Source organism: Trachemys scripta, chromosome 18 (genome assembly GCF_013100865.1).
Source record: "Trachemys scripta elegans isolate TJP31775 chromosome 18, CAS_Tse_1.0, whole genome shotgun sequence".
NCBI lineage: Eukaryota > Metazoa > Chordata > Testudines > Emydidae > Trachemys > Trachemys scripta.
Window position 1 is genome coordinate 170877 of NC_048315.1, and position 16195 is coordinate 187071.

The following is a 16195-nucleotide window of genomic DNA, read 5'->3' on the forward strand; positions in this document are numbered from 1 at the left end:
TTTCATGTAATCTGGAGTGCTGTTGGACTGGAATATTGCTCATTCACACAGCTGATTTGCACAGCTTTAGGAGTAATGTGGAAAGGGAAAATGAATAGTCTTGGTGTGTGTGTGTGTGTGTGTGTGTGTGTGTGTGTGTGTGTGTGTGTGTCTTACACACAGACACTTAGAAGAGCCATTCCTTTTCTTCTATCCCTACAGCTTCATCCATTTTCTCAAATCCATTCAAAGTGCTTCTATCATCTTCCTACCTAATTGTTTTGATTAGATTACATCCCACTCATCCTCTGGTCCCTTGTACTTCCCCCCACCACGATGCTGGGGGATACTTGAGGATATTATGAATACTAATATTGTAAAATTGCAATGAGTTGTTCCAGATATGCCATGTAAGATATCTGGAAAAATGTTATAATTTGCCAGATATGATCACCTCATTTGTGTGTTTGTATCACCTTTGTATTGTGAGTTATAGATATGTCTGTATTCCAAACCTGTGCTATGCTTCTGGGTGACACCTCGAGACAGTTTGGCATCTGCAGCCCTGCCTAGCCTGCTTGATGGCCCATTAAGGACAATTAGCTATACAACTGACCCATTGAGAGAAGGCAGATACACATTATGACTCAGACGGACATGCCTATGGACAGAATTCGAACGTTTTGAAGCCGTGTGCTGGACAGCTTGTGTTTGAAACAAAGGAAGCACAGGCCGCATGGCAAAAGACTATAAAAGGCAGCTGCATCTTCTCCATTTTGTCCTCAATCCTGCTTTCCTCACCTCTGGAGGAACTTTGCTACAAACTGACGCTCTGAACAAAGGACTGAATGACCCATCCAAGCTGTGGTTGTGATCCAGAGGGACTTTCAAGCCAGCAAACTCACCAATACTGCTAGGAACTTGATATATGGACTTTGAAGTCTTTATATTTATGTAACTGCTTTACCATTTAACATTTCTCTTCTTGTTCTTTCCCTTTTCTTTATAATAAACCTTTAGTTTTGGACACTAAAGGACTGGCTGGCAGCATGGTATTTTGGGTAAGATCCAAACCTATACTGACCTGGTAATGTGGTTGACCCTTTGGGGTCAGAAGAACATTTTGTATATGTGAGAAGAGTTTTTAAAATAACTTCTCACTGTACTAGATCTAGGTGCTGATTGAGAGCCAGAGACTGGAATGCAATAAAGAGGGCTGTGTGATTTCTTTTTTGCTTCTTGATAACCAGTGTGGGGGATCAGAAGCATAGTTTGTGACTGGTTGGGGAGTTTAACTTCAGTGTTACCCACCAGTTTTGGGAGTATCTGCTCTCCCTTTGTAGCCTCCCCTGGCACCCCCGTTCACAGCCCCACACAGTTCCCCGAATGAGGAAAAAATGGAGTCCATTTTCACTGACAGTGCCCTCAGTGCAGATGAAACCAGGATTCCATGGCTGGCAGATGGGATAGGGGATGAACTTCTCTTCCCATAGTCTGCTTTGTCTGTTGGAGTCAGAATCTTCCTGGTAAGGGTTGGTTCCATCAGTAAGGGAAACTGCAGGTCTGGTAGGACCAAAATACCCTCTGGTGAGATATGTGTCTCTACCATTCTTGAAGGACATGGAGTCTTGTCTCCCCGTATTTCTGGAACTGGTGTGGGAAGGGTTTTAGTGATCAGTGGTTCCTTATGGGACTGAGGTGGTACCGATGATGCACTGGGCTTCCACCAAATAGTCGTTAACCAATACCAACAGTTCCAGTGCTTCGGATCCCCGTGTTTACTTGTGGTTGGTACCGGAGCTGGTGCCATTGTTAATGCTGAGGCTGGTATCTAAACAGTCTTGGTTTTATTAGCCTTCTGGCCAGGGCCATGATGTGTGCTCCTGGATGTCTGGCAGGGTCTCTCATTGCACACTCCATTATATGTTTCTTAAACCAGAGTTCCCACACTTGCCAAGTTTGGCTGGATAAGGAGCGGCAAACACTGCCCTTTGCAGAGATGTGGCATTCTCCTAGGCAATAAAGACACTGCTGGTGCTTGTCATTGACCGAAGAGGAGTGAGGGCAGAAGGGACAGATTTTAAAGCCTTGTAACCTGGGCATAATCCATATTCCATACTGAGGAGGCAGGGGAGGCTCCCTGGAGTGCAGAAGGTATTAACTATCTACATTAAGTAAACTAACACAAACACATTTTTAACACTGTATTTACAGACTGAAACCAAGGATCAGCTCTGGACACAAGGATTCTGACTCAGATCCTGTGATGGTAAGAAGGAACTGGAGAGGCAGTTGGGTTGCATAACTCCTTGTTCCCTTGATGCAGAGCATGAAGAAGGCAACGGTGATGGTGTCGAGCAATGGATACCGCTGGCAAGAATGCTATCTCAGATTTGTAGAGCATATGTATATCCCACAGTGAAATACACACAGGGACCAGCACTTGAAATGAAACTAAATGTTTGTGTAGACAAGTCCAAAGTCAGGAAATGCTAAGGTGCTAACAGCAGTGGTAATTCAGTTATATTGCACATATTTAATATTTTATTAATATTTTCTATGCTTTATTTATTTGGGTTATATATGGCTGTTTCTACCCTAGGACTCCCTTCCGTAATTGACCTGATTTACCATACCTCAAACTGCTCCTCAAAACAAACTTCTTCCATGAAAGCACAAACTTCCCAATGAAAGACTATATCAAAATACACATGCACCAGGGCAACCTTAATTCTGACATTTCCTAAATTTCGAATGTTTCACTTTGCAACTGTAATGTTCTTTTAATGTAGTTTTTGGGAATTGATTTCCTAATTGTTTTTAAAAGCAAACTGAAAACCCCACCAGAAATTACAGCACATGGAACTGTATTAACCTCCAGCTTGATCAGCAGCAGGATTTGGGACCTTTAGATCCATAGCACACAACTCTACCACTTGAGTTGATAGACTAACTAGTAGCAGTAGTAGGCTGTTATCCTCCAGGTGGACTAGCCACTAAAAGATGATGAGACAGTTGTGAAACTGACTGTCAGTGGACATCTGATGACAGCTTCTTCCTCCCGAGATGCCCTCTTTCCCTGCTGCTTCTAGCTACCCTCTTGGGACTCCTGCCCTCTCCTCCATCTGGTCTTATCTGCCTCCCCCTCCTCCGCATCCCATTCAACCATACTTAGGCACCTAAAACCCAGCCTGGGTCTCCCATATCTCAAGCAAATCCGCTAGCCATTGGGCTAAAAGTTATAATGTGGGCATCACCACTCCTCCTGACTTCACCCTTTTGTGTGGAGCACGGCAGGTGCCTAACTCATTCCCACAAGACACTTTAGGTGCCTAAGCCACCTGACTCCAGGCAGTTTGTGGATCACTGATCACTAAGCAGAAATAGGTCCCTAACTCTGTGAGTGGGGCAAGGCTTAGGACTCCTCGCTCCCACCCCCCAGTTTGTAATGCCCATTGGCTACTTTATGTGGCTCCCTACCTAGTGTGGTAGATCACATTCTAAGGTACCCATCTCTCCCCATTCATTATATAGGGAGCCTAGATTTCGAACTTGGCTTTATGGATCACAGTGCTGTCCCTGTGATTTTTCTGGGCATCTAAGTGCCTATGTGGATCCCACCTCTTGTTCTTAGCAATACTTGAGAGATCTGGTAAGTAATGTAAATGTCCTGTACCTGCTGTTTCCATTCTGGGCTGATTCTCTTGCAGTAGCTCCACACCATGTTTTGCATACACAGTTGTCTCAAGAGCTGAGATACCTGAAGAAATAAGATGGTAAGTGAAGATGGCTTTAAGTTGAACAAAGGCAAAACAATTCTAACAGAATAGAAGGAGAGAACAGAGAAGAGATATGAATGCAGAAAATGCAAGGCTGAATTTGAACAATTCATCTTCAACACTGTATGTTATTGCAGAAATATTTTTAAAATTAAATAGCAACAAGTAATCTATTGCCCTGTGCTGAGACAGTTTGTCCTGTATTGTGCTCCAACCACACTGTTTGGGCTTGGGGTTGGGAATTTTCCTCTTCACATCCTCCAGCCTGTTTTGGAGGTACCTATGAGCCAAACAAGGCACACACAAGAATCTTAAGGGGCCAAGAAGATCCACTCCTAGGAACAAATTTTTGGAAAATGTCATAAAAATGGGTCTTTTTGATAAGATTTTTTTTGCAGCTCAGTGAACTTTCAGGTGGAGAAAACATGTATCCAGAGAACTGACTCTTCAAAACATAAAATAATATACTGGACAGGAAAACAAAGTTTATTTACTTTCTTTATGGGTAATCAAATACCATTCCATTGCTTTTCAGCCAAGTTTAACCATTCAGGCAAAAGCCATTTAACTCAGAACAAAATGTGTAAAATTGTCAAAAATGCCTACAGAAGTCCCTGATGTGCTTTTGAAAATTTTATTCTGAGCTAAATGATATCTGTCCAACACTTAAAATACTAAGTCACTTAGGCATTTCTGAAAATCATACCCTATGTCTTAAAGTGCAATTCTACTTTGAAAAGTTGTTTTTAACAATGTCATAATTGGATTCCATTTTTAGTGTCACTTACTGACCTCAGTAATAATTATATGTAAAATAAATTAAATAATCAACAGTCATTTCATTTTTGTAATTTCACAAAGATGCTCAGTATACATGTTAACTTATGTTTTGGTTATTTTTTCTGCCAGTTCTGCTAATTCAGTGTAGAATGAGAGTCAAACATAGTTCTTTCTTTCTCACACATCACCGCTACTAATGAAGGTTCTACAGGTTTCACTGCTCTCAGTGACATGTGTGACACCCAGGGCCTTCAATAACTGAAACTACAGTGCAGGACTCTGTCTACACAAAGTAGTCAACTCCTCCTCTTTTTCTTCTGCCTACCTCGCAGAGTGATGGAGGGGGAGTTGGCCATGATTTGTCCAAAACATTCTTTGGTAAATTGCGTTTGAGGTTCATCAAGAAGGAGTAGCGAATGTAATCTAGGAAGTATTCATTCTCTGAGCAGCGAGGGTAGTTCCGGTAAATAAAACCTTTAATAAACCTGAATGGGCAGAAGAAGGGAGATCAGTAACCATTATGGATGAGTTTGATACAGATGATTAGACTAAAGAATCTAAGTGTCTTCCACTCTAATCATCTATGGTTCTACAACAAACCTGTTTAACACTAAGACTTCCTATGCCCCCATTACTGAAGGCAATTGACTATAAACAAGAAACTTAGCATCTGTGGGGAAAAAAACAAATTAATTGGAAGCTGTCAGACAAACAGAAGACACACCTTGCAAAGGAATGGGAACTGGGCAGCGATCTGCGAAGAACTGAGAACATGTGCTCTTTAAGCAACTCCCAGGGCAAATAAGGTTGAGAGCGGATAGTACAGGGAAACTGTCCATAGGGATAGAGGATTCAACATATATAAAAAATGCAGGGGTAACGTTTCAGTTCCCCTGTTGCACTTGAGCCCAGTTTTAGAGGTTTGATTTAGAGATCTGTAATCAGTGCTGTCATATAGGAAAAGCAGTGCTTGTTTTCAGCCACTATACTCAAATTTCACATCATAGTCTCAAGTGTATGAAAATAACTACAGATTCACCAACTTCTCCATTCCACTGAGGAACCAGAATCTTTGTGTTATTGAAAACAGGCAAATTCCCACATTTCTTGAGCTTTGTTCTGTGTTTTTTTAAAAAGTCACAGAAATGACACTGAAAAGACAGTTTATCCCCATCTGTTCATTGTTAGATTCATAGATTCTAGGACTGGAAGGGACCTCGAGAGGTCGTCGAGTCCAGTCCCCTGCCCGCATGGCAACTAGGTTTTGAGAATCTCCCCCTACATTACAATCTATGTGACAATTTTTTTTTTTTAAAAACACACCGTCTAATTGTCTCCACTGCCCACTTTTTCTTGGTGGCTATTCGGCGCCCCTGGGTTCCACGCCACCATGACTGGATAGTTATTGCTGAAGACAATAAAAACAAAAGGTATTACATTGGACAGAACTCCTTAATTCAATATAATCCAAAATATTCCCCTCTACTCTATGCTTTCTGGCTTTTTATTCTTGCATCTCAAACTTGGATCAACTTCTGTTCCCCTTTCCACCCACCCCCTTGCTAGAAACAGAATACGGGCTTTGAACTATACAGGTAATTAGCCATAAGCTTATTCCGCTTCCCATGCCCTCACATACCTGAATGTTTCTTGTGCAGGAATTTCTGTCGCCAATAGAAGCCTCTCCATGTGGCCTGTATTTTTGTGGCTGAAATTGGAAAAGAAAAGAGCTATCAATTAGAAATAGTGGCCAAGGTTGGGATTCTGACAGAGAATAGATCAATTGAAAAAACAAGGCACACCGATAGTTGTCTGCTAAACCAGCTGGTTAAATGTGTATGACTTACCCAGACTCTGCTTCCGTATCTCCAAAGCATCTTCTGTTGCAAACAAAGTCTTGGGAAAACGAATAAAAATCTTTGTTCTGGAAATGGAAATATACGATTATGTATAAGAGGCCAGAGGGACCTACTTCCTGCCCTCACCATCCCCTTGGGGCTTCTGCTCTCTCCCCCACCCTCTAGACACAGGGGCCATATTTAAACACAGACTTCCTATGATTCACAACCCCAAATTAGGGAAGAAAGAAATAACTGACCGGCCCATCTTATACTCTTCCTGTTTGTAGCCTAGATGTTTCACAAGCACAGCTACTCCATCATGGGGCCTCCCTTCCCATGTGGGCCACGTTTCTGAACAGAGTGATTTGTACCTGGAAATAGATAAGTGAGAGACTTTATAATGAGAAGTAAAGTGGAGCACTTCCGCAGGGTACAAAGGGGGAGTCACAGTGCCTCTCCCTCAGACAGAGATTCATTCTGGTAACCAAGGCCTTTTAGTTAAACAGACTACATATTGTTTGCTGTATAAAAAAGACGGTTACTCACCGTTGTAACTGTTGTTCTTCGAGATGTGTTGCTCATATCCATTCCAATCAGGTGTGCGCGCGCCGCGTGCACGATCGTCGGAGAATTTTCTACCCTAGCAACACCCGGCGGGTCGGCTGTGGAGCCCCCTAGAGTGGCGCCTTCATGGCGCTGGATATATACCCCAGCCAACCCGGTGCCCCCTCAGTTCCTTCTTGCCGGCTACTCCGACAGTGGGGAAAGGGGGCGGGTTTGGAATGGATATGAGCAACACATCTCGAAGAACAACAGTTACAACGGTGAGTAACTGTCTTTTCTTCTTCGAGTGCTTGCTCATATCGATTCCAATCAGGTGACTCCCAAGCCTTACCTAGGTGGTGGGGTCGGAGTGAGACATTGCTGTGTGCAAAACCGCTGATCCGAATGCAGCATCGTCCCTGGACTGCTGTACCAGTACGTAGTGAGCTGCAAATGTGTGGATGATGACCAAACTGCAGCTCTACAAATGTCCTGGATCGGAACTTGAGCCAGGAAGGCAGTCGAGGAAGCTTGGGCCCTCGTTGAGTGAGCGGTGAGGTGTGGCGTCGAGACACCGGCCAGGTCATAGCAAGTCCGGATGCAAGACGTGATCCAGGAGGACAGGCATTGTGAGGAGACTGGTAAGCCTTTCATCCGGTCGGCCACTGCAACGAAGAGTTGCGTCGTCTTTCTAAACTGCTTTGTGCGGTCAATATAGAAAGCCAGGGCCCTGCGTACGTCCAAAGAATGCAAACGCTGGTCTTGGCGAGTAGCATGTGGTTTAGGATGGAAGACTGGGAGAAATATATCCTGATTCATGTAAAATGGTGAGACCACCTTAGGAAGAAAGGCAGGATGTGGGCGAAGCTGCACTTTGTCCTTATGGAAAACCATGTATGGGGGCTCGGATGTAAGCGCCCTAAGTTCAGAAACGCGCCTTGCTGAGGTGATGGCTACGAGGAAGGCTGTCTTCCAGGATAGGTACAGGAGTGAACAGGTAGCCAGTGGCTCGAATGGAGGCCCTGTGAGCTTGGAGAGAACCAGGTTGAGATCCCACGTCGGAACGGGCTGACGTTGTTGTGGGTACATCCGGTCTAAGTCCTTGAGGAATCTAACGACCATCGGGTTAGAGAATATCAAGGAAGCGAGTTCCCCCGGGTGGAAGGCCGATATAGCGGCCAGGTGAACCCTAACTGAAGATATCGCCAAGCCCTGCTGTTTTAGGGATAGGAGATATTCCAATATGAGAGGAATAGGTGCCTGTAACGGGGACTTGGCTCGTTGTTCGCACCAACAGGAGAACCGCTTCCACTTGGCCAAGTACGTGGTCCGTGTCGAAGGCTTCCTACTGCCCAGCAGAATCTGCTGGACAGAGTGCGAGCATTGTCGCTCCACCTGGTTCAGCCATGGAGCAACCACGCCGTGAGGTGGAGTGATTGTAGGTCGGGGTGACATAGTCGGCCGTGGTCCTGAGAGATGAGATCTGGACACAACGGAAGCGGGATCGGTGTTTGAACCGAGAGCTCCAACAGCATGGTGTACCAGTGTTGCCTCGGCCACGCTGGAGCGACTAGAATTACTTGTGCCTGGTCTCTGCGCAGTTTGAGCAGCACCTTGTGGACCAGAGGAAATGGAGGGAAAGCGTAAAACAGGTGGTCTTTCCAAGGTAGAAGAAACGCGTCCGATAGAGAGCCCAGAGCTCGCCCTTGTAGGGAGCAGAACGCGTGACACTTCCTGTTGGCTCGAGATGCAAACAGGTCTACCTGGGGGAAATCCCCACCTCTGGAAAACGGAATAGATGATGTCCGGACGAATTGACTCGTGCGTCTGAAAGGACCTGCTGAGTCGGTCCACTAGTGTGTTCTGGACTCCAGGAAGAAACGATGCCGTGAGATGGATCGAGTGGGCGATGCAGAAGTCCCACAGGCGAATGGCCTCTTGGTATAGAATCGACGAACGTGCTCCTCCTTGCTTGTTGATGTAAAACATGGCCGTGGTGTTGTCAGTGAGAACTAACACACAGCGGCCACGTAGGAGATTGAGAAATGCCTGGCAAGCCAGGCGCACCGCCATCAGCTCTCGAACATTGATGTGCAGGGCTAGTTGGGGTGCGGTCCACAGGCCCTGGGTATGGTGTTCGCCGAGATGGGCACCCCAACCCAGAGATGAAGCGTCTGTGACCAGGTGCAGAGAGGGTTGCGGGGCGTGAAACGGCACTCCCTCGCAAACCACACTGTGATCCAACCACCAGGTGAGGGAGGTCAAGACCGAGTTCGGAACCGTGATCACCATGTTCAGGCTGTCCCGATACGGGCGGTATACCGATGATACCCAGGCCTGGAGTGGGCGAAGCTGAAGTCTGGCATGCCTGGTTACGTACGTGCAAGAGGCCATGTGACCCAACAGGGCGAGGCACGTCCTCATTGTGGTAATCGGGAAGGTCCTGAGCCCTCGAATGAGGCTTGTGATGGTATGAAAGCGATTGTCTGGTAGAATAGCTTGAGCATGTCTGGAGTCTAGGACTGCCCCAATAAATTCTATCCTCTGGGTAGGATCTAGAGTGGATTTCTCTTTGTTGAGTAGAATGCCCAACTCGTGGAATGTGTGTACTATTATGTGGACGTGAGCTCGAACTTGCTCCCTGGTGCGACCGCGTACCAGTCGTCTAAATACGGGAACACCTGTACCCCTTGCTGACGAAGGTATGCTGCCACGACAGCCATACATTTTGTGAACACTCTTGGGGCCGAGGATAGGCCGAAGGGAAGGACTGCAAATTGATAGTGCACCTTGCTTACCACGAATCGCAGGAAGCGCCTGTGAGGCGGGTAGATTGCTATATGGAAGTATGCATCCTTCATGTCGAGGGCGGCGAACCAGTCTCCAGGATCCAGGGAAGGGATAATGGTCCCCAATGAGACCATGCGGAACTTCAACTTTACTATGGATTTGTTGAGTCCACGTAAGTCTAAGATGGGTCGCAGACCCCCTTTGGACTTGGGGATCAGGAAGTAGCGGGAATAAAATCCCCTGCCCCTTAACTCTAGTGGAACCTCCTCTATGGCCCCCATAGACAGGAGCGTAGAAACCTCCTGTGTAAGAAGTTGCTCGTGAGAAGGGTCCCTGAAGAGGGACGGGGAGGGGGGGTGGGAGGGAGGGAACGAAGAAAACTGGAGAGCGTATCCCCTCTCCACCGTGCGAAGGACCCAACGGTCCGAGGTTATAAGGGACCGAGCACGGTGGAAATGGGAGAGGCAATCCCGAAAGGAGGGGGCTAGATCCTGGGTGATGACTGGGGCGCCGTCCTCGACCGCACCTTCAAAAGTTCTGCCTAGGGCCTGAAGGTGGCCTAGGTGGCCCCTGGCTCTGACCGGGTTGAGGGCCGGTCAACCTTCTCCTACCACCTCGTCCCCGCCTTCTGGCAGAGTCCTGTCTCGGACGAGGCGGGGGGGGGTAGAACCTCTGAGGCTGGGGCCGAAATGGCCTGCGCTGGGGTCCCGGAACATGCATCCCCAGGGAGCGCATGATTGTTCTCAAGTCCTTGAGGCTCTGCAGTCGAGAGTCCGTCTTGTCCGAGAACAACCCGTGTCCCTCAAAGGGTAAATCCTGCAGGGTTTGCTGCAGTTCCGGAGGCAAGCCCGAGACCTGGAGCCAGGAGACTCTCCGCATGGCGATACCTGAAGCCAGCGTCCTCGTAGCCGAGTCCGCTATATCCAAGGAGGCCTATAAGGAGTCCGTGCCACCTTCTTACCCTCCTCCACTAAGGCCCCGAACTCTTCCCTGGAGTCTTGGGGGACCAACTCCTTGAACTTCCCCATAGAGTTCCAGGAATTAAAGTTATAGCGGCTCAAGAGGGCCTGTTGGTTAGCCGCTCTAAGTTGCAGCCCTCCGGCTGAATATACCTTACGCCCAAACAAATCGAAGCGCTTAGCGTCCTTCGATTTGGGCGCTGCAGCCTGCTGACCGTGGCGCTCCCTTGCATTCACCGATGACACCACCAGTGAACACGGCTGGGGATGAGTGTATAAGTACTCATAGTCCTTTGAGGGGACGAAGTACTTTCTTTCCACCCCTCTGGCTGTGGGTGGAATAGAGGCAGGAGTTTGCCATATCGCAGTGGCATTAGCCTGGATCGTACGAATCAGGGGCAATGCTACTCTGGATGGGGCATCCGCAGAGAGGATGTTCACAATGGGGTCCCGCACCTCCACTATCTCCTCTGCCTGTAGGTCCATATTACGTGCCACCCTACGTAATAGGTCCTGGTGTGCCTGAAGATCTATCGGGGGCGGACCTGTGGCCGTTGTGCCCGCCACCGCCCCATCTGGGGAAGATGAGGAGGATGCCTCAGGTGGCAAGGGATCTAAGGGCGGGCCCTGTTCCAATGAGCCCTGGAGCGGAGCGTCGCCTGCCCCTGGGTCCAGGTAGTCAGGTGGTGTGGGCACGGGAGCCTCCATGCCCCCTGGGGGAGGGCGGGAGATGGTGGCTTCTGGAGCCCTATGCTCAGAGCGTATGGAGCGAGGGGCTGATGGTGGAGTCCCCTGCGCTTGGTGATACGCCCACGGGGTCCAGAACGACCAGTGTGTAGGTCCCTGAGCGGGATCCTCCGCTACCTCCTGCCAGTGGCCCATGTCCGCCTCAGCGGCCTGCCCCTGAGGGGGGTATGCCGATCTCGAGGTCCCATCGGAGGAACGGGACACTGATCTCGAGGGCCAGGGCGGTGCCGATCGCGCCGAAATTAGCTCCGGATGGTACGGTGCCGCTCCGGAGATGACCGGTCCCTGTGCGGTGCCGGTGAGCGGTACCGAGATCGGGATCGGTGCCGAGATTCTGATCTGGACCTGGATGAAGGCGACCGCGAGTAGGCACGGTGCCGGGAGAGGCCCCTCGAAGCCGAGCGTCGCTCGTACCGGTGCCGGGAACTACGTCTGGAGTTCGATCGGTACCGATGATCGTAACAGTGCCGGGACGTAGAACGGTGCCACGACAAGGATCTTGGCCGCGAGTACGACCGGTGCCGAGGTGATAGTCGGCGCCGGGACTGCGAGCGGCGTCGGGACCTGCTTCGCGACCTGGAGCGGTGCCGTGGGTCCGCTCCCTGAGATGGCGGGCGCACCAGGGCAGGCTTGCCCCTGGATTGAACCGGATGAGGAGCCAACGGTGCTGGTGGTTGGAGCGGTGCCGGATCCGTGAGAGCAATAAGATCTCTCGCCGTCGCGAAGGTCTCTGGGGTCGACGGGAGACAAGGCTCCACCACTGATGGAGGTGGTGATCCAGTCCGCACCGGACTCAACGGCCTCGGAGCCGGAGTCGACGGCGTAGCAGGCACCTGCTTTTGGTGGTCTAAAGGCGGACGCGGCTCTACCCCCGGCACCGGGGGAGCCGGCGTCTTCAGGACAGCAGTCTCCTGCGCCTTGCGGGATTTCTTATGTCCCGGGGACAAGGATCGGCGCCGAGGCACTTGTGGCGGGTGCGGTGCCGAAGGGGGCCGGTGCCGCGGAGGCTTGTCCGACTCTACCCGCGGTGCAGAAGCAATCGGTGCCGCAGGGGCGCTGCGCACCGAGGCGCTTGGTGCCGGGGCCTGACGCGCCGATGGAGTGTCCGGGCTAAGTGCCGCCTCCATGAGGAGTTGCCGAAGCCGAAAGTCCCGCTCCTTTTTGGTTCTCGGTCTGAAGGCCTTACAGATCTTACACTTATCTGTTTGATGGGACTCTCCCAGGCACTTCAGACACAAGTCGTGCGGATCACTCGTGGGCATAGGCTTAGCGCAGGACGCGCACTGCTTAAAGCCGGAAGCCTTGGGCATGAGCCCGGCTATGCGCCGGGGAAAAAGAGGGGAGAACAACCCCCTTTAATCCCCTCTAACTATCTACAACTATTAAAAAGTAAAATGAACAACTATCTAACACTATACAACAACTACAACTAAACCTATCTACAAAAAACAGGATAAGCTAGGGAGAGTGGAGAACAGCTATGCCGCGCTCCACAGTTCCAACGACCGTCAGGGGCGGTAAGAAGGAACAGAGGGGGCGCCGGGTCGGCTGGGGTATATATCCAGCGCCATGAAGGCGCCACTCTAGGGGGCTCCACAGCCGACCCGCCAGGTGTTGCTACGGTAGAAAGTTCTCCGACGATCGTGCACGCAGCGCGCGCACACCTGATTGGAATCGATATGAGCAAGCACTCGAAGAAGAACTTCCTGTTCTGAACACATTAGTGCAGAGATGGTGAGGGAGAACAGATTTGAGACAATTACTGTAAATCCTACCTCTGCAGGAATATTTCATATTTCCGGCGATAAGCAAAACCAGCTCTGCGCACTCTGACATTCTCCATCAGTCCTAAGTACTTCACTTGATGTCGGATTAGAACTTCATCAAACCGACCTAGAAATCACACAAATGGTGGGAAATTATCACATTACAGCTGTCCTTCAATCTGGAAAAGGAACTGTTCTGGTATCAGCTCTTCATAATCACTCTTCCAACTAACCAACTAGATAATAACTAACTTTGTGATCAGGAACTCAGCCAAGGTGTCAAATAAGTGAACATTCCATTTGCCACATGAAAGTCAGCCTTCCTCACTCAGACAGTACTAAGAAGCTCTCCTTCATATATACCAGTCAAATCCAAGGCTGGCAAGCTCAATACCAGTTGTGTAGTTTCAGTCTTAAGAACTCCAGGGACCAGGAGGAGTCTTGAAGGCTGGTTATGTAGGATTGCCAGGTCTCCGGTTTTCAACCGAAATGCCTGGTCGAAAATGGGCCCTGGTGGCTCGGGACCAGGCCGTTAAAAGTCTGGTCGGTGGTGCAGCGGGTCTAAGGCAGGCTCCTTGCGGCTCCCAGAAGTAGCAACATGTCCCACCTCCGGCCCCTAGGCGTAGGGGCACCTAGGGGGCTCCACACGCTGCCCCCACCCCAAACGCCGGTTCCGCAGCTCCCATTGGCCGGGAACTGCGGCCAATGGGAGCTGCAGGAGCGGCACCTGCTGATGGGGCAGCACGCAGAGCCACCTGGCCACACCTCCATGTAGTAGCCGGAGAGGAGACATGCTGCTGCTTCTGGGAGCTGCCTGAGGTAAGTGCCTCCCAAAGCCTGCAATCCCTCCCATACCTCAACCCTCTGCCCCAGCCCTGACCCCCCTCCGAACCCTTTGGTCCCAGCCCGGAGCACTCTTCTACACCCCAAACCCCTCATTCCCAGCCCCACCCCAGAGCCCGCACCCCCACCCCAGAGCCCTCATCCCCCCCACCCCATCCCCTTGCCCCAGTGCCCTGATCCCCCTCCTGCACTTGGAACCCCTCAGCTCCAGCCTGGAACCCCTTCCTGCACCCCAAATCCCTCATCGCCAGCCCCACACTCCCAGCTGAAGCCCTCCCCCCTCCCCTCCCCACAGCACAATGCCCTGCCCCAGCCCGGAGCCCCCTCCTGCACCCTGAACCCCTCATTTCTGGCCCCACCCTGGAACCTACACCCCAGAGCCCATACCCCCTCCTACACCCCAACCCCCTGCCTCAGCCCAGAGCCCCCTCCCATACTCTGAACCCTTCGGCCCCACCCCTCAGCACCCTCCCACACCCTGACCCCCTGAGTCAGCCCAGTGAAAATGAGCGAGTACTGAGTGAGTGAGGGTGGGGAGAGTGAGCGACGGGGGGGGGTGGAGTGAGTGGGGGCGGGGCCTCATTGGAGGGGAGGAGCCTCATTGGAGGGGACTGGCAGGGGTCAGGGCAAGGGTGTTTGGTTTTGTGCGAGTAGAAAGTTGGTTATGTTGAGCCTTACTATGGGTTGTTCAGTAAAATTGTTGAAAGAAAGCACAAATCAGATTCAAAAATATAAACAGAGTTTGTTGGAGCTAAAAGAGCTGCTAAATAGGTGGTTTCAAGGCTTCTGGTGAGATTTGTTAAAGCAACACACCCAAACCTTTCTATGGGGACAAACATATTCACATATGAACCATGTGGAAATGTGACAATGGACAAGGCTTTGATTTCTTTGGACTTTTCTCAGGAGCACTGGGCAACTTACACAGCTCAGCATGACAGCAATCCTTTTAGTCTGACAAAGACTGGAGTAACATCATAATTGCCACCACCACCACATTATCCAGCCAGGGGGGACTGATTTAAATCACCAATTTTAATCATTTAAACCAGCAAGCAGGTAACCATGATTTAAATCTTTGATTTTAATAATGTTTTGTATTTGTACTTTTTAGTTATTGAGTCTCAGTTATAATAATATAAAATATAAATAAATAAAATGGAGATATACCTATCTCATAGAACTGGAAGGGACCCCAAAAGGTCATCGAGTCCAGCTCCCTGCCTTCACTAGCAGGACCAAGTACTGATTTTTGCCCCAGATCCCTAAGTGGCCCGCTCAAGGATTGAACTCACAACCCTGGGTTTAGCAGGCCAATGCTCAAACCACTAAGCTATCCCTCCCCCCATTTTTTTATTTTCTATTTTTTCTAAGCAAAAACAAATTTTGCATTTTAATGGTAACCATTAAAAAATGTTATTTTCAACTAACATTAATTTTGGTGCTTTTTTTTGCTAGTCACGGGGATACAATATATCTACACACATTATTTAATCAGTTACATAGCTTAACTTTCATTTATTTACATTCTTAATTTTTACATTTTTTAAATTATGTTAGGAAATACATCATTTACCATTTTCTATTTATTAAATGATTAACGTTTTACCTGTGATTTGTGTCAAGCTCAGTTTGGGTGGCAATTCAAATTCAATGGAAAAATGCACAAAAACCAGCATTTTAATTTTTTTTTAATAAAATAAAATTACCTTTGGATATATACAAAAAAAAATTTTTTTTAAGCAAAAACAAGTTTTGCATTTAAAATTAGGTGATTTATTAAACAAAAGGAAGTATTATTTGTAGTGAGTGAAATGAACTGATTGTTTTTGGTCACCACGTTCTTCAAGATGTTAGAACTAGATGATCTCATTCTCTTCCACCTCGTTTTATTCATAGATTGGAAGAGGAAAATACGCTTTCCTGCTTTTTCTATTCCCAATTGGTTTCTTAATTTTTAATCAACTAGTCATTGAACTGAACTAGCTGAATAAACTGAATGAAGAATATATTTTCTCTTCACCTTCAGAAGAGGCTACTGCTGTCCAAAGCTGCTTTAGCACTTTAACAAACTCTGGTTCCAGGGGCTTAGCCAGTGACTTCCTGTAGTTCAGTGGTTGAACCCTCTTTAAAACTTGGTAGCAATCATGTATTGCTTAATACTATTT

The 16195-nt window shown here is 48.7% G+C and overlaps 1 protein-coding gene across 3 annotated transcripts in view; it reads right to left on the bottom strand.

The window, feature by feature from the left end:
* MYO1C (myosin IC) overlaps positions 1-16195 on the bottom strand; it is a 110162-nt gene that overhangs the window by 15254 nt on the left and 78713 nt on the right. For all 3 annotated transcript variants that reach the window (XM_034752926.1, XM_034752925.1, XM_034752927.1), the window contains 7 exons: positions 13194-13311; positions 6637-6750; positions 6386-6462; positions 6178-6246; positions 5862-5946; positions 4864-5023; positions 3656-3739 (listed from right to left, as the gene is read on the bottom strand). In XM_034752926.1, the coding sequence (XP_034608817.1) occupies positions 3656-3739; positions 4864-5023; positions 5862-5946; positions 6178-6246; positions 6386-6462; positions 6637-6750; positions 13194-13311 (707 nt within the window). The remainder of the gene's footprint in view (positions 1-3655; positions 3740-4863; positions 5024-5861; positions 5947-6177; positions 6247-6385; positions 6463-6636; positions 6751-13193; positions 13312-16195) is intronic.